Consider the following 19,263-nt stretch of genomic DNA (forward strand, 5'->3'; position numbering starts at 1 on the left):
CACCTCCTGCTGCATTTGCATGATTGGAAGGATCGCATTGCAAAGCTGCCTGTGTGCAGCTTTGCAATTGCGATCCTTGCTATATCAGGCCCAGTGATCAGACTTCCTAGGCCCCCATGGACTTTTTCACCCATTAGTCAAGGCAGAAAGACATATAATGGTCCCTACTTCAGGTGTAGGAGAGAAGGCTAAAGGACTCTACAGCTGAAATATCACTCCAAAGGTGCTATTTGTGCAGCAGACCACCTCACAGAAATTCCACATAGTAATGCTTTACCGTCTTCTTTGTCACACCATGGAAGATGGCCTTCACTGCATGAAAATGGCTTCATAACAATTTCTAGACCGAACAGCAGAAATGATTGGTTATGTGAGATCATGATGCAGTTTTATTTTCTCCTTGGCACAATGTAAGCACAAAACTGAATACTCCAGACCAAACTGCCAAAGGTTCTTTTTTTTTTATATATACAGTTGATTGGACAGCACAATGAGCAAATATTTAAGTGCATTTGCAATTGACCTTAAATTTATAGAAAAGCAATAACGGTGTACTTAATTATTCACACATTTTCATGTTGGCTTGTTTTTTAGTTTATTAAAAACTGAGTAAAATCTGTAATGGGTTGTGTGTCACATGTAACACTTCCTCCCTACTTTTAGTCTGGTATTATAGTATACATTTTCAATGAATACATATATCAAATAATCCAGCAGTATGGAAACCCTTGAGAAAGGTGCTCATGATGTCACCAAAACTAGTGTTAGGTTTGTGACATCATCCCACACTGCTTAAAAGGGGAGTATTTTGTTGCCATGGTGCTATTTTTTACAAATTCTGTTAAAATAAATATATTGCTGGTAGCTGCGAAAAATCTTTATTTTGATGGACTCTACACAATGCACACTAGTGTTGCTTAAGTGTTGAGTAATTGTGTAATGCTTCTTTGACTGTGGTATGTATGCATTCAATATTATATATAAATTATACATACACACATACTTCTAAATAAAAACAGAAAAAAAACTTAAGTAAAATAAACTATATAAATAATACAGCAGGGGAAAAAAAAAAAAAACATGAGTCACTTAAATAGGTGTGGACATAGGAAAAACAGAATTGTGACATTTATTGAAGAAACTTACACAAGAGATTCAAAGTTTATTTATTATCCATCTAATAATAAAAACATTTCTATGTAATGCTGCATAGACATGTATTCAGATCTCAAAGAAGACAGTGTTGCAAAGAGCTGGCTAGTAATTGCTCCATGATTTAAACAAATATTCCGGTCATACTCAAAATGTCTTTGATAAAGAAGACTACGCTCAATATAGTCAATAGGTTTCAATTGCACAAGGATTCTGCCTCTCAAACAAACCGATAGTTCATTTCGCATAACTATATAAGGTGTGCGTTGCTCTTTGCCAACAACTGTAAGTCGAAAAGTTCATCTCCAGTCTGGAGACGGGTGGCAAATAGGTGGCGGCAGGGAAGAAGACTTGAGACATGGATTGTACAGCTGCATGTTTGGAGATCTCGATCCATAAAAAATTCAGATACACCATCATTGAGTGAATAACCACCAGAAGTCTGTTTGATATTATATTTGCCATCCCTTAGAAAGCCAAGTTCTTCCTCAATCATACTGGCTGCCTCAGGATTACAAATAGATTTGTATTGGGAGGCAATTTCGTCCTCATTTAAATGTCTTTCTATGTTTGTGGATTGCAAATTGGTAAGAAGAAGAATACATTGAGCCACTGTTGCGTTTGTACACAACCAAGCCGTTAGCTTCTGTTTATGTTGAGAGACAACCTCGGTGGTATCAAGATGCACAAAGCTAGAACCCCAAATGTCAACCCACATATCTCGGGACGTGTGCCACTGGTCCATATAATATTTCATAAAGCTATTGGAACAATATAAGCCCATGTTTCTCACTGCCTGTTTGTACTCCTCAGGTGTCTTAGAAGACGCTATGCGGCACAACAAAGGCCAGATCTTCTCATCTTCTTTGACACCCATCTCATTAGCCTTACTATGCAATGTCTGTAAAACTTGGGAACGTAAAATCTGAACTGTGGCATGAGGGAAGATTTCTTTGATCACCTCCTTCTCCCCAATATCTACACCAAGTGTTACCCATTGTACTCTGAACTTTACATCAGGAATGCTTTGTACTAGCGATGCCGAAGCAAAACGCAAAACATTGGCTGTTCCTTTCTTAACTAGAAGATAAGCACAGTCTCTTCCTTGCACATTATCATCCACACACAGAAAACTAAACAAGTCAAATTCTTCATTAAAACTCAAGACCTTGTTGAAAAAAAGCACAGATGGGAAACGCTGGCAGAAAGAACCCATCAAAGAAGTGATTATAAATACGGTCTTGACCACAACTTCATCCTCTAAGAATACCAATTTCACCTTAGCATCTGGATCATTATCAAAAAGGCTGTTAAGAGACTTCAATGTGTCCATGATCCCGTGACCCTTGGTTTTGCAGTATGATATAAGGCGCTTTATATCCTGTGCTCCCACAAACTGCTTAGAGATTTTGTTGGTGGTGCGTATTGGAAGACAGCAGTTTGCCAGCAACAAACCCTTTTTGAAATAGTAATCAAACTCAATAGGGCATAGTGCGTGATTGTGTCTCAATTGGCACTTTGTGACAACAAGGCTGTTTTTCTTCTTACTTTTCTTTACGAATATATAGGCACTGCAGCTTTGGCGATCTTTAGGCTCTTCTTCCTCTAAGATATTTTGCATTTGCTTATCTTTATGTGCTCTGTAAAAACCAAGGAACAAAGTAAAATGTATTAGCACATTAAAGAACAAAGGATACAGCTATATAGCTTATATATAAGAACATGGTGGATTTTTTTTTGGCATCAAATAAGCGAATGAAAAGGGTACCAAAATATTTAAAAATGTCAACTACAAACTGTTTGGAACAAATATATGGAATTATGCTATAACATACCTTTTGATAATTTTTCTTTGAGGTCCATAGGGTCCACAGGAATTACCTTGGGTATGTAGTTGGACAGCATCCAATGCACCAATCAGCAAAGCTTTTGGAGCTCCCAGCATGTACTGGTCCTCCTCCCTATATACCCCGCCCCCAGCCATTCAGTTTATAACCAAGCCTTGCGGCAAGAGATGGAGAGTGGAGAAGGAAGAGTCATGTACACATGGGAATCTGTGACAAAAAGGGAATCTATATGATTTCATGCCGGCCGCAAACCCTAACCCCCCCCGGGGGTGCCTAACCCTAATCTCCTGGGGGGTGCCTAACCCCTAACCTAACCCTCCCCCCACGGCTGTCCGCGTCCGGCTTACCTTCGATCAGTAAGCCGGGTGTCGGGCTCCCGGCGTAGGTCTAATGGCAGGCGTCGGGATTTTGACGCCTGTCAGACACTTGCCGGGATTAGATAATCAGGAAGCCGGCGGTCGGGATTTCGTCCGTCGGCTTCCCAACAAAAAGCTTAGGAACAGATCCCATCTGAGGCCAGGTGAGTTAGGGTGGGTGCCCTGTGGACCCTACGGATCTCGAAGAAAGAATCAACAAGGTATGTTGTCATCTTCTTCGGGTTCCATAGGGTCCACAGGAATTACTTTGGGACGTCCTAAAGCAGTTCCCTTAAGGGTGGGGACGCTCCTGAGCAGATAGGAGAATCTGCCGCCCAAGCATTCTGGGAGCCATATGCATCAACAGCATAAACTTGATAACGTATTAACGGAAGACCAAGCTTGTTCCCACGGACCGAGTAGAATGTCACCTTGTTAGGAATTGGGGGATTTGGGGGGTAATCAGCCTGTATATAGGCCTGATAAATGACCATACAGAGCCAGCGAGCCAAGTCTGTTTGTTCGCTGGCCAACCTCTTTTGCGAAATCCATATAACGCAAAGAGAAAATTTGATTCCCTGATGGAGCTGGTCTGATCCCCGTATATACGAAGAGCTCAAACCACATCTAGTGAAGTTTCACTTCTGGACAGGTCTGAAGACTTAAAGGCCGGGACTACAAATTTCCTCATTTATATGAAAACGGGAAGCAACCCTTGGGAGGTAGCCCGCCTTGGTACGGAGGACAGCTCTATTTTGATGAAACATCAAATATGGAGAGCGACATGACAGTGCTGCCAAGTCAGAATCTCTGCGAGCTGAAGAGATGGCCAGGAGTCAGCCATCTCAAATCCACCCTATCCAAGGGTTCAAAAGGGATGAGACTGCAGTGCCCTGGGAACCAAAGACAAATCCCACGGTGCCACCGGTGGTAGAAATGGAGGTTGCAGTCGCAGAACCCCCTGTAATAATGTTCTAACATCCGGCAGAGGAGCAATCTTGCGCTGGAACCAGACAGTCAAAGCAGCCAGGCAAAGACCTAAGTCTAATCCAGCCTGGAGAAATTCAAGGTATCAAGGGTACTTGGTTATCTTAGGGTCATAATTCATGTGGCAACACCAAAGAAAAAAAATGACTGCCAAATCCTGTGATAGATGAGAGCAGAAACAGGTTTCCTTGCTCTCGGCATCGTCTGTATCACTGAAGGAGAAAACCCCTTGGCCTTTAAGACGGAAGACTCAAGAGCCATGCCGTCAAATCCAGCTAAGGTAAACTCTGGTATAAGCAGGGACCCTGTATTAGCAAATCCTGCCACAGAGGCAGTGGAAATGGACCGTTTATGGATAGATTAGTAGGATCTTGAGAACCAATGCCTCCTGGGCCAGGTCAGGGCTATTCGTATGATCCTGCCGCCCTCCTGCTTGAATTTTTTGACAACTCTTGAGAGGAGGGAGATTGGAGGAAACAGGTATGCCAACCTTAAATTCCATCTCACCGCCAGTGCGTCCACAAAGGTAGCTGAGGGGTCCCTTGTCCTGGGGACCTTGTGGTTGTGACGTGATGCCATGAGGTCTACGTCTGGTGTTCCCCAGGAGTTGAAACCCTTCCAGATGAAGAGCCCATTCTCCAGCATGTATATCCTGCCGACTTAGGAAGTCCGCTTCCCAGTTGAGTACACCTTGGATGAATATTGCTGGAAGATGGCTTTCTGTCCACAGTAGAATCTTTGCCACTTCTTCTATGGCTGCCGGACTAAGTGTACCTCCTTGATGATTTATGTAGGCAACTATTGTCGCATTGTCGGACTGTAACTGGACAGGCCTGCCCTGTAGAAGGTCCTGTGCCAGTATGAGTGCCCTGAGCACTGCCCGAAGCTCCAATATATTTATTGGCAGGTGACTTTTCTGTATCGTCCACCTTCCTTGAAAAGTTGTGATGACCTGTCACTGCTCCCCATCCTCACAGACTTGCGTCCGTGGTGAGGAGTATCCACTCCGGGATCCATAGTGGACGACCCTTGTTTAAATGAGTCGTCTCCAGCCACCAGGCTAGGGAGAGGCGAGCCTCTGGTGAGGTGCAAACCATCTGGGATTTTATCAGATGATACTGACCATCCCACTGGTCCAGGATCCACAGCTGCAGGGACCTGGAGTGGAACTGGACATAAGCCACCATGTCAAATGTGGCTACCATAGAGCTCAGCATCTGCAAGTGACCAGACACAGTTTGCTTGCAAAGTAGATTGTGTACACGAGTCTGTAGTGCTACAATCTTGTCCTCTGAGACAGAGGATTCTTCTACCAGAGAGTCCAGCAGTGCCCCTAAGTGCACCAACTGCTGAGTTGGAGAAAGTTGCAACTTTTTCCAATTGATTACCCAGTCGTGCGCCAGTATGTAAACAGGCAATGGTCATCCGTAGATGCCATTGTAACATCTCCTGAGATTGTGCCAATATCAGGAGGTTGTCTAGATATGGCAGTATCCTGACTCCTTGTCGTCTGGGATGAGCCGTCATGACTGCCATTATCTTGGTAAACACCTGAGGGGCTGTGGCTAGACCAAAGATAGAGTCTGAATTTGGTAATGTTGCTGATCTACCGCCAACCTGAAGACGGCTTGGCGGGATCATGCAATTGGGACATGCAGATATGCATCCTGTATGTCCAATGAGGCCATGAAGTCCCCAGGCTCCATTGCCAGCATAATCAACTGTAGGGTTTCCATACAGAATTGGGGCACCTTGGCAAATCTGTTGAGCTATCTCAGATTCAGTATACGGCGGTGTGACCGATTGGGCTATTGACTCAAAAATATATTTGAACAATAGCCCTTTCCCTGTTGTGTCATAGGGACCTGACTATAACTCCTGATTCCAATAGACTCCCAGTAAGCCAAGGCTCTGGCCAAGTCTGCAGGAAGAATCGAGCCACAAACCTCTGAGGGGGATGCCTCAGGGCAAGATGGCATAACCCTGAGAGACCAGCTTTTGCACCCAGGCATCTGTAGTGGTCTAATGCCAGGCCTGAGCAAACTGCAAAAGTCAGCCTCCACCTAGACATCCTCCAGGAGGAGGCCCGCCCCATCAGACAGTAGCTTACCATCTGGCTTGGAAGCAGGACGCTTGGACGACCAAGATCCTTGGGCTGCGGTTTCCTCTGGGAATGCGCTGTCTAATAGAGGACTGTTTATTTGTCCTACCTTGTGAACGAAAGGACCGAGATGACAACTGCCTCTTAGAGATAGACATAGATGGCATTTCAACCGACTTCAGTGTTGCCTATGAAGTCGTTATGTGATGCAATTCTGATCCAAACAGTACTTTTGTAAAAGGCAAAGCGTCCGCCTGCCAGATCTTTTAACCATAGTGGTCTTCGGTCTGCACTGAGCTTGCCGAGACCCTAGAATCCAGAATACCAGCGTAAATAACCGCTACCCCCGTATACACAGCTACTCTTGAATCCACTGAGAGAAAACTGCTGCTCTCTTGTTACTCCCAGAGATTTTGTGCAATCCTCAATAGCTCTGGCCTACCAGGTTACAGCCGCAGCTGGTCTGGTAATGGCTCTAGATAATGAAAACCTCGAGTCTTCTATCTGTAACCTCTTATAAAGAGGATACTGCAGGAATGGATAACATAGTGCTCCTGATCAATCTCATTACATGAGCATCTTTTATGTGGGGGAACTCTTATTTGCTACACCCTCCTGGAGAAACAATATGGGTACCTAGAGGTTTATATTCCTGATAGCATAAAAAATGCTTCAGACCTGAGATTCGTCAGCAGCCCAGACTGAAAACAATAATTCTTAATCACCTTCTGACATCTAAAGATTGGATCCCTAGATGTTAGTGCAACCTCCTTCCCCTAGGAACTGATGGTCTTCTTTCACCGAGACAGACCCAGACTCCCAGTACCGGAGTCTGATGAGAAGGCATAGAGTCATACTCTTAAGGCCATAGGCGACGAACACCTCTTCTATGCCCCTCTCCTACGCCCCTGCTTCTCCGATACTGATCTAACTGCCTGCGGAAAGGCTGTAGACAGCGGCATACTCTGACTAGAGTGAGCAGTATAATAAACCCCACAAAATTCATGGGGGGGCATATACATAGAAGGACACAAATGCTGTGAACACCTTGTAGCATGAGGCACTGCAGCTGGAGCCCGTGCTTCTGTGGCTTTTGTCCACTAAGTGCGACAAAATCTGAGACCAAGCATCCACACAGGTGGCTCTAGTGCTGGTGTAGATGTACCGAAGACAAAGTAGCTGTTACAACAGTACTACACAATCCTTCCTAGTTAACAACCTGCTCAGACAAGCTTGCAGCACAGGACCCGTCGCCCGGTTACCCTCAACATGTCCTTGTTGCCACAGACACTGGATGTGACGCTGAGCTGCGCCGATGTCACGTTCTTCCCATCGGAGGCTCCGAGTCCGCCTGGCATCTGTGTACGCAGGCAATGACACGTTAGCGAGGGTTCCGAGCAACAGGAGTGCTGGGCAGTAGATTGTACGGGGATGCGGCGCATCGGGGCAGGGGAGAGTGCCGCGTGGTGTAGTTCAGGCCCGTCATAGTGCAGGGCGGTGTCAGGCTGTAGGGCAGAGATCCCTCCCCCTGTATAAAAGCAAGGGCATGCTGTTCGGGAGGGAACAGTTGTCTAAACACATTAAAGAGTAGTCCTGCGTCCACACTGTCTGTGTAGGAGCTGAAAAAAAAAAAAATCTGTGGGGACAGTATCTGGGAGCCTGCAAGTGGGGACAGTATCTGGGAGCCTGCAAGTGGGGACAGTATCTGGGAACTGTATAAAAACAAATTCTGTGGTGCCAGAAAGTGAGGACAGTAGATGTGGAGCCTACAAGTGGGGACACTATCGGAAAGCTGTAAAAAAAAAAAAAATACACATTCTGTGGTGCCAGTTTCTGGGAGCTGTATAAAAAAAATAATTATGTGGTGCCAGCAAGTGGGTTAGTACTCTAAAACAAATTAAAACCTGTTTAAGGAATTGCATGAAGCAGAACACACTAAATAACCTGATGCCAATTTCACTAGAGGGACCAAACCCTACAGACTTTGATTATGAAAGAACTGTAGATGACTGGGCCTCTAAGAAGAACAGGAGAATATATAAAATGTTATCTCAAGTTTAACTCATTATAAGGTCAGGATTTAAAAAATTTTATTATTGCGAGTGTCCCCACCCGGCTGGAAAAATATTCTGGGGAGAACACTGGTCACAATAAAATGTATTTTCGAAAAACACTACTACAGGACATGTTTATCATAAACATTAGTTTCCTGACCATCATTGTCTCTTGCTCACCCCATTTCTTTCTTGCTGGAAATGTTGACATTTTTACAAGCGAGACGAGCAGAACTGTATTTCAGTGCTTCCACCACTTCCCATTTGAGGTTTTCAACGGCCCATTTACACTTGTTTAACGGGATGTAATTTCTGAGGAAAAAGAGAGTTTTCCTCTTCTCACACCAATCATCAAAAAAGACACAAAATTCTTCCCAGGAGAAAAACTCCATCAGCTGCAGCTCTGTTTCATCCATTGAGGACAGGCTAAAAAAAGGAAGACATTGAGAGATGTATTTACACAGGAAATGTGTGTAACTGCATCTAAGATACTGGAGTGAACTACAGTACACATACAGCAAGAGGCAAAAAAAAACAAACAGAATAAATGGATCACAATCTACGTGCATGTTTTAACCCCTAGCTGCAGAATGCCAATCTTATGTACCAATCATTTATTTGGAAATTATGCTTTTGAAAAAACATCCACTGTAATAGATCCAATATGCAACTTATCTCCTCATTTCAATGTATTGTAAGGGACACATGGCCCGATTCAGACCCGCTCGCAAGCGGGTCGATGGTGGGGCACTGTGCACGTGCCGCGCGCAAGCCCCATAGCGAGTGAGAACTTCACTCGCTTCGGGGCTCTCTACAAACGGGGCGGCTGTCAATTTTGATCGACAGCTCGCCCCGTTTTGTAGGCGGGGAGGGGTGGCTGGGAAAACGGAACGCCTGCCGTTTGTGGGTGGCCCTACTGATGTCAGTAGGGAGCTTCCTGCTCTATTAGAGCAGGAAGCTCACTGGGGCTTGCGGGAACGAGACCCTACCGCAAGGGTCTAGTTGCAAGCCCGATGGTCGCGACCATCACCTGGCCGCTCGCAAAAGCTGTGGGTGGTCGCCCACAGCTTAGCGAGCGGCCAGGAGGCCGGATGAAAAATAAATAAGCGGCCGCCCTGATTCAGAGCGAGCGCCTCTGAATCAGGCCCACTGTCTTTATAATGGACTCACAAGTGATTGCTGGCTTATCAGGCCGTGTTTATACCTGTAAGAGACAGGACTGGGACTACAAAAGACGTTATATTTGCAGACTAGCTACCCTTTATAGTCAGAGGTCAAACAGAGAGGTAGTGCCCTGAATGGGGGCTAGGCTGTTTATTATTTTGTTCCTGAATTGCTGACAGTAAAGCACCATTTTCATTTAAACCTAAAAAGCTGCGTGTGGATTTTTAATTTTGCACCCACTCACTGCACCACTGACCTCCCTACTGAGGTAATTACCCCAAGTTATCACAATAATTATATATACATACACACACCACACATTTACTGTATGTTGCTCACGTAATAGTAAAATATTAATCTCTTACTAACATATTTCTTAGTATTTTTCCTCTATTGTAAACATTGCTGAAAATATTGTATTGGTTTTTTTTTAGTTAAGACTTTTTCTGTAGCAAATCCAGTTGTCAGTTTCTATTTTTACAATCCCAATTTACAGAACTTGTTACCTAATATCTACTTAGTCCATTCTAGTTTTGATACTTTAAAAGTTTTTGTTTATCACTCCATTAAGTCTAGTTATTTCCTAATACACCCAAATTCAAATAGATCTCAAGTATAGCAGCATGAAAGTGGCAGTCTATTCTAGCAGATCACAGCACTCTAAGCATGTCTACAGGTAGACTACAGTATGTTATGTTAAACTCGTATTGATCATTAATGGGGACCATTCTGAGAGCTACTGTACCTAAACCACAACTTAACTATTTCATACTAACAATGAGTCAATCTAACTTCAGCAGTAGGTGACAGTCAAGGTGGTTGAGTGAATCTTGCTGATGTTTTCTAGACAGGTAAGGTTTAGTACTGGTTAAATATGACAGCTTGGCGAAGTGTGTGTCCCAAAGACATTTGCACCTGGGGGAAACAAAGACAAAAACAATTAAATCTCTGACAAATCATTATGTGGTAAAAAAAAAACAAAAAAACTACAGTACCATATCCATTTGCCTCTGTACAATCATTAAAAGCAAATGCTACATATACAGTAGAGCAGGTAAATGCAGAAGGCCATGCTTTCATAAACAAGCAAGTCATCATTTCACCATGCTGAACACATTATGGCAGACACAGCAGGCCTAAATTTTGTCTCCTTTGTAAGGCAGCATTAATAGGTCAAAGTGTCAACTAAGCTTAATGGTAACTGATGTGCCATTTACAATTACAAGATTCAACTCAGAAGTCTGCCAATACTGACTTAGTGGCCACTCAAGCTGGGTACACACTTACCTGACCAAGCAGCCGTTCGCCCATCGCGCTGGTCGATTTGGAAATCTAGACACACTTACCAATCTGCCGCTCAATATGTCTGGCCAGACATCAAAACTGCAAAGCATTCAAGTTTGCCCGCCCATTTGTGTTGCCAGAGCACAGGTGGTTGGCGGGTCGCCCATACACACACATGCAGAAGCACGGATATATCGGCTAGATATATTGCCATCAGCTGTGATGTGAAAGGTCTGTGAACAATGTCATTTAACCAATGCACTTGTGATATTTCATTCGTTGTCTGGACGAACGATATATCAACAAATGTGTACCCAGCTTTAGTCTCCACTGGTTAAACAAAAGTTTTAGCTCATGGAGAAAAAGATGTTAAATGTAGCCCTTTTAGTAACGCCTGATACAATATGGCACCTTGACAAAGTGCAGATTTGGTAGATCAATCTTTGGATTTATTTTTTATCATCATCATCTTTTTACCTTATAAAGCACCTACCATAGAAAGGACAATATGGGCCTGATTCACAGCTGCTCGCAAGTCAGCTCTGCTGATAGATATAGCTATTTATAGCAACTGCGCATGTGTCAGAGTCCCCATAAGCAACTATGTGCGACTATGGGCCATACAGAGTTGTACGCATCTCAGCTGCAACGCCATTTTTGGTATGTAGCGGTCACTGAGCATCCGCACGCAGGATAAGTGTGCCGTGGGTGTGTAGAAGGAATAGCGTCCTCTTATGAGGTGATCGTTCGCTGAGAACCATGTCTTGCACCAAGGACATGGATGGTACGAGTCCGCACACAATGATGATGGCTACTTTAACAAGTGGATGGATGGATGGTGGTCATGTGGCCGAATAGATGCAGCCAGCTTGATGAAAGTTGACAAACTATACCACATCCCACCAGTGTCACAGAGACCCAGTTATAACTTGCACAGAAACATATATGACTTGCACAAACCCCAAAACCAATAGAGCCTACAGTATTTACTCAGTTTCCATATTTTTTTTTTTTAAACACATTTAACTTTGTCTGCTATATCCAATCACAAACAGAATTAACTGTGCCATATTATATCTATGTAAAACATAGGGCTTTTACTTTTGCTAGCTCTTATTCACTTCAAGTCTTAAGAGACCCAGTATAACATATTAGCTAGGTGGTACAGGTGCCCTGTATATAAATCACCAGATGTTCCAAATGTATTTACTCTATGCTAGAGATGTGGTCAGGCATTGGGTTCTCCTCTCCATATTTGGTGGCACTGTCCAGTGCTGGCTGGCTTCTGGAAGACAGTTTGGCAGATAACGGGGTTGATCACTGGTCTTCCCTTACCTGATAGGCCTGAGTTTGAACTTAATGGATATATCCATTTCAACTTATAAAAAGTTCTTGCTTCGACAGCTGGTGAATGCCTAGAGGGCAACTTTGCTATGTTTTGGAGGTCCTCGACTAGAACATTATATGCTAATGGAAGATCTCTTCTCCTCTTTGAAATCACATTCCTCTGATTGTATGGCTACTTTGTATAGTTGGTTGAGTTTTAAGGAGATCTTAGATTACAGTATGCACATTAACTCCCCTCCCCCTATAATACAGAAATCAACATGGATGACTCTTCCTTCCTTACATCTCTTTTCCTCAATCCTTTCTTCCTTTTTATTATACTTTATTTGTTTTTGCACTATTGTTTTAAAATTGTATTTATTTTTTATTTAATCAGCAGCATATTGTACACTTGCATTGTTATTAGCTCTCACTGAGTTTTTATATGGGCCATTTTTGGCCATATATATGTTGTTGTTTTATATTTCAATAAACACAGATTATACAAAAAATAGGGAAAGGGGGCTGCACAGGCATAAAATAGATCCACAGAACGAAATGATTCTGCAAAATTACGATACCGGCAGTTACGGGGTGGGGCAATGCTGCATTCTGCAACATGGCATCTTTAACGATGTCCTCTGATTTGGCTGCATGTACAGCCAACTGGGGAGAACGTCAACAACCCGCGGGAGTGCGCATCGTTCGTCAGTGAGGGCATACACACTGGATGATATGAACAATATATTGTTGAACGATATCCTTATTCATAAATATCGTCCAGAAGGGGACTTCGGACACACATACGCCTGGGAAAGCCGTATTATGTTAGGGTGGTCAGCAGGGGCGAATCCATGGAGGGCGGTTTATGAGAGTCGATTAGTGTGTGTTCTGGGCCAGGAAGGGAGGCTGCTGCCTCTAAGCAGCAGCAGTCTCTGCTCTCTCCCTGCAGCACAGCGGCCAGAAATAGTGGCCAGGGGAGAAGTGTAACGGGGGCAATCGCTTCACTAATAAACAGATAGTGACTGGCTGTTTGTGAGCACTTCGCTGACGATGATTGGTACTTTATTCATCACCTGGGCTTAGATTATGCTTTTATGGGAGATGTTAAAGCTATTTTGTGTGTGTGTCCACAAGACTGGGAGCAATATCTGATGAATTAGAGAGATTTTTGCAGTTTAAATGACGCCGAATAATGAATGAGTTTGTTGCACATAAAATAGTTTACAACATAGATGTAGGTGTAACATAAGTGTCTGTGACATGTGCCTGCTGTTTTTGACAGGAACACAACTAGAGTTCTGCATTGGGCTTTGTTTGCATGTGGTGTTTTCCCTAGAATAATAGAACACCATTTTGAGACCAATTCTGCATCAACCGCACAGATCTCCACTGTAGAACTTAGTTCAATATCTGTACCTTATAATAATGTATGCAGTGTTTATTTTACCCACCAATGTACTCTATGAAACAACAATATACTTTACACTGAAATACAGAGTCCCGTAGCTGGAGAAGGCCAGATCCTTAGCAAAAATTTAGAGTTGGTACCACAAATGATTGTAGCTTAACACTCCTACTGTCAACAGCATCCTCATTGTTTTCTGTGTCTAAATAAAACAAATACGCAACTATAATCAGTTTACTTGGTTTTCCTGCTGTCTGATGTTCTATTGTGAAATTTGATTTCTGCATAGAGTATATGATCGCTTTTAGGGTGCGCCATTTAATGTTGTACACTGACATTAGCGTACTACATTCATGTAAATTCCTTTACCCCAAACATTGCAATATACTGTAATACCCAAATATGTTTTGCAGTGATTGCATGTTAATAATGGTTACAGCTAGATCCCCTTCCGTGGATTGACCCTAACGTCATCAGCCAGGGCATAGAGGGGGAATGCAATCTTGTGGCAAACGTAGCGAGCCACCGAGCCCGAAGTGTGGCGAGTGAAGCAAGCCTGCGAGGGGCCAACTTTGTGTGGGCAGGAAACTACACTTCCGCCCACAGTCCACATCACTTCCAGGTACAATATCTGAAGGGTAATGTCTAAATCCCCTTCAATGAGAGGACCCAGACATCATCAGTCAGCGTCATTCCCTACCATCCAAGTGGGCATAGAGGGGGAATATATTCATGTGGCGAGCATAGCAAGCCACCAAGCCAAAAGCGTGGCGAGCGCAGCGAGCCCACGAGGGGACAACTTTCTGCTTTAGGTGGTCTTAATGTGCAATGGAACTGCATGTCCGCCCTCCCAGGTCCCTAGCAAGAAGGGGAAATAAGCTCTACCATATCTGAAGGGGAAATATGCCTCTCCATTATATAATAGCAATATAGTATACAGCACAGGCCTTAGCACTCACCATCACAGGAGCTGTATGGGAGACGTAGATGGGCGCTCGGAGATCACCTCTCCGTTATATGTCTTGCAATGTAAATCCCCAATGTTACATCCATGGAAGCAGTAGCAGAACGTCCGTCCCCGTGTTGTTGTATCCAGCCCTGAGGGTGGAGAGTTCTATACCCGGCATTCTCTGCGGCGCACTATAACCCCACCGCTGCTCTTCCGCATCAGCACGCAGCTCTCATTCCCCACATCATGTGATAACGACACGTGTAGCGTCCTCAGCTCAGATAGGGATCACAGCTGCCTCGTTATCAGCGTGTAACCTTTCGAACAGAATATATATATATATATATATATATATATATGATAGTAAGAGACCAGACCGCCATTGCTCCTAATACCCCACAGAGCATGTACCTGATTTGCTTCTGCCCTAACATCTGACAGGACTCCTCGGGTTTTGCTTTCAATAGCTTCAAATGAAAAGTCTTATCAAAATGCTGACCACAGCCAGGCCGTAGGGGTATCCAGACTTATTTCTTTCTTCTTCTTAAACACTGGCAACCTGCCAAAGTATCTGTACAATAACCACGGTCTGTCTGTCTGTCCCGTCTGCGTCGTGCACCGTAAGCACCCCTTACTAATGGCTCCCACTACGGGTCTGGAGAGCAAGGACTAGTAACGAGCGTCTAGAGCAGGTGTAGGGTGGGGTGGTGTGGTAGGAGGAGATAGACCAATAACCTATCAAATGAAAGGTCCAATATGATAATACTTATAATAAAATGAAGGGAGCAGGGGCGTATCTATAATGGGTCCACAATGCTCACCCTGGCCTGCACCCATAGGGCCTGATTCAGAGATGGATGCTAATGAGATCGCAGCTGGCATTTTGCATGGAACGCAGCTTTGAAAATATGCTAATAGTTCCAAAGCTTACCAGAGTATAGGGACACCCACTGCCATAGGCAAACGCAGGGGGGGTTTCTGTCTGCCTGGAAACCCCCCTCCACAGCCCACAATAAAAATAGTAATGTAATAGAATTTTACTAGTGCTGAATGTTCTTCTCAGTATCACAAATGATTAGCAGCACCTATGAATCTTTTAACATGTATCAGTCAGTAATAACCTGTGCACCAACTAGGAGATCTGGAAAACATTCACTGTTAGGGATGCACTGCTATAGAGCCCAATATGTACATATAGGTCCAGGTCAGTACTAGGTTATTCTGCTGCTTCCCCAGACTCCTGGACTTTCTCCAATACTCTGGAATGATGCCCACATCTAAAATAAAAAGATTCGCTCAGGCAGGATGGCCCTACTGCCATATTTAATGGCTTACTGTGATTGCTGGTCCTCTATATGCTGGAATTATGACACACAAAAGCTGGTTAAGTGCTAATTCTACCCTCTTCATGGACTGGCCACACTCACTCTAAAATCAAGCATTTGGAAACCCCACTCTAGAAATCCTGCGTTTGCCACTGACTGCTGCTTTCTCATCTGCGTATGACATCGTGTACTAGTGTAAATATCGGTAACACTGATGCACACCGACCAGCAATGCAGTCCTTGCGGAAGGTCTGACCTTGCTCAAATATAGCGGCTCTCCTGACACGCATAGCACTCTCATGCTGCATATGTGATTGCAATGGTTAATTTATGCACGCCCAATTAACAGCGATTACACTGCAAAACACACCTGCGGTTTTCTTACCACCCCCCCAAACGCTGACTACCAGTCACTCATTGTGCGAATGTAGTCTCTGTGCGTACGGAATCACAAGACAATCGCAGCGCTTGCACAGTGCAGCTTATATGCATGCGCAATGGCAAACAACCGCTCGATCTGCGTCCATCTCTGAATCAGGACCATAGACTTCAATACTTACCTCTCCGCCGAGTCTGCCACCACAGATATCTTCTGGAACAAAGAACATGCGCAGTAGCCTCTGGCACAGTGCCAGGGGCTATTCATATAATGTGTCGGCGAACGAAGAGGGTGCATGCGGGCACATCCCCTTTTAGACCGCCCCTGGTAGGGAATTAGACTATATACCCAAAATTTATGAAATGCAATGGCACCTAAGTACTTGGGCTGGGCTTTCCTGGGGCTCAGGCAGGTGCAATAACACCTCCTGCAGCATGTAAGGCGCCCATTCGCCATGCCCAATTGTAACAACAACTTCTCCCAGCGGTCCTTGTTATATGTATTACTTATGGCCATAAGAAGGGGACTATTTAACAACTTATTTTGTGATGGCATGTAACCATGGCATGTTAAATCATTTGATTAACCATCGCTGGGCAGCCGAAGTTTGTGCATGTGCACAGGAGCTGCGCTACGGAGATTCTCCATCCTGATGTCCTCAGCAGCCATTGGAAAGTAGCATATAATGGTGGCAACCATTGCATCAAATGAAAAAAGCATTTCCATCGGATTGGAAGCAATGATGGCTGCCAAACTTCGGTTTCCAATGGCCATCCCCAATATGTATGTGACTTGTAAACTGAATTAAACATGTTTAGTTGTGAATTTTTCTTCATCGAATAATGATTAAATCTGATGTACTTAAATAGCCTCCTAAGGACTGCATAATATGTTACCACTACATAAATAAAGGTTAATTATAACGCAAGAAAAATTAATTGAGCAATTTATACGCAGGCTTTTTTCTCAGTCCACTTTGAAAATGATAGCTTTATTATTATTTTCAATGTTCATACATGGGGATCGATACCTTGAAGTAACATTGGTGGATTCTATTGGATACAAGTAATTTATTTAGATTTTGATAATCACAATTTTAAACACCTGGCTCACCTTAGGTCAAAAGATGAATATGGCACTGGTCCACATGTATAGATGTGGGACCACGTTGAAAGTAGCAATTTGAAAGTAATATTAAAAGAAAAAAAACAAAAATCACCTGCCAAGCCATTAGTATGAATAGAATGTCCTAACTTTCATGGTGAGGCAGAGTTAATTGCAAGTCGATTGCAATTGCTTCCACTTTGCGTCTACAGAACTAAAGGCTTGATTCAGAGATGGTCGTTGCGTCATTTCCACATCCACAGTTTCAGAGGCCATGTTTAATTGGCTTTGAGGAGAGTAGCTAGAGGAGACCCTAGGCTACTACAAATGTTGATGTTGGAATGTTTACAATGTCCATTGAAAATGCACACACCAAGAAGCCTCAAAGTGAGCGTCTCACCACTCGTACAGTCCATCGCATCGTCTAGCATAAGGGGAAAGTATTTGCATATTCCTGCAACCGCTATTGCAAATGTGGCTGCATTACCAACCATCTCTGAATCAGACCCTAAATATATATTATTCAACAATATGTAATGTTGTACTCATCTTTGCGTCTGGACCAGGGGTGTATCTAGGGGTCTGAGCGCCCCTGGCAAAGCAAGGGACTGGTGCGCCCCCCCCCTACCACCCTGTGTCACTCCAGACCCCCCGGTGCCACTCCAGGTCAGGTCTTCATCTGTGTATCACCAGGCCTCCTCCTGGAGAGACAGGAGGTGGCACAGAGCCCCCCCCCCCCCCCGTTACCTCCCCCAAATGCTGACTACCTGTCAGCCCCGGTCTCAGTTCTAATCACAAGTCAGACTTGAAGCAAAATAAACCCAGATTGCAAGAAGACGCATATGCACAATTGATAAAAAAAAAAAACTTAAGTTGAGACAGAAAAATGTCTCCACCTATACTCGTGGCTGACTCTGTATAAGCCCCAGAGAGAGCATTCACTAGGATATACCAGCCTAACACGAAGGCTGTCAGACACGTGTGAAGATCAGTGCGTTCTGTCCTACACAAAATGGCGGCGCACAGAACAGGAGACACTGGTTGCATAAACACCTGGCGGGGTCATGTGATGCAGCAGCCAGAGTGACAGAAGCCTTATGGAAACCTGCAGTGAGGGGACAAGCTTATTTTTTTTGGTGGACTGTATGGGCAGGGAACCGCACTTTTGCCCTCACTCCACATCACTTCCAGGTACAGAAACTGAAGGGGAAATATACCTTTCCTTGAGATCACGGTGGATGTAGCACTGGGTGCTGACTCCTAACCATAATGTGGGCGGGGAGAGGTGACATAGCTTAATTCATGCCCCGTCCCCATTGTATGACAGCCACAACAACACAACACATTTTTTTGTGTCATATTTGATAGATGGCATTTATCAAACGTTAGTCTAAAACATAGACTAGAGAAAAAAAATTAAAAAAAGACAGATGGAAATTGACTGCATGGTGTTTTGAAACTACAGTTAACAAGCAGTCAGTGAGAGAGGGAAGTAATATAGGAGTCCAGGGCTAAATTGAAGCAGGCAAGTGAGTTCTGTCTATGTAAAACAGGGACATAGACTGATTCACCTTCTCAGACAAACCCTTTATAAGGCTTGGCGGAAGCTGCTAAATAAGACATTTGTCATGTTGAGTCTGTGTGCCACACCTTTCCTTTCTCTTTCCTCAGAACCCTGTGAGCATTGCCACGGGAGGGTACAAGTAAATTAGACAAGTGTCCCATGGCACAGATGTGGTATCTTCTAGAACAGTGTTGGCTAACCTTGACACTCCAGCTGTTATGGAACTACATAACCCAGAATGCACTGCTACAGTTTTGCTATTA

At 44.0% G+C, this 19,263-nt stretch overlaps 1 protein-coding gene across 3 annotated transcripts; it reads right to left on the bottom strand.

Annotated features, from left to right (window-relative positions):
• Positions 1-1,091: 1,091 nt before the first annotated feature.
• ZSWIM9 (zinc finger SWIM-type containing 9) lies at positions 1,092-15,289 on the bottom strand. 3 transcript variants are annotated; one of them, XM_088444575.1, is made up of 4 exons: positions 15,040-15,289; positions 10,454-10,576; positions 8,678-8,923; positions 1,092-2,792 (listed from the first exon to the last, which is right to left on the bottom strand). In XM_088444575.1, the coding sequence occupies exons 1-4, from the start codon at positions 15,060-15,062 to the stop codon at positions 1,403-1,405; spliced, it is 1,782 nt and encodes a 593-aa protein (XP_088300701.1). In that variant the 5' UTR covers positions 15,063-15,289; the 3' UTR covers positions 1,092-1,402. The 3 variants fall into 3 exon arrangements, with proteins under 3 accessions (XP_088300701.1, XP_088300702.1, XP_088300703.1); XM_088444576.1 differs by lacking the exon at positions 15,040-15,289 and adding an exon at positions 14,639-15,012 and having other exon boundaries at positions 10,424-10,576; XM_088444577.1 differs by lacking the exon at positions 15,040-15,289 and adding an exon at positions 14,639-15,011 and having other exon boundaries at positions 1,093-2,792; positions 10,438-10,576.
• Between the last annotated feature and the right edge of the window lie 3,974 nt (positions 15,290-19,263).

Source organism: Taudactylus pleione, unplaced genomic scaffold, assembly GCF_031769625.1.
Source record: "Taudactylus pleione unplaced genomic scaffold, aTauple2 ptg000366l, whole genome shotgun sequence".
NCBI classification, from domain to species: domain Eukaryota; kingdom Metazoa; phylum Chordata; class Amphibia; order Anura; family Myobatrachidae; genus Taudactylus; species Taudactylus pleione.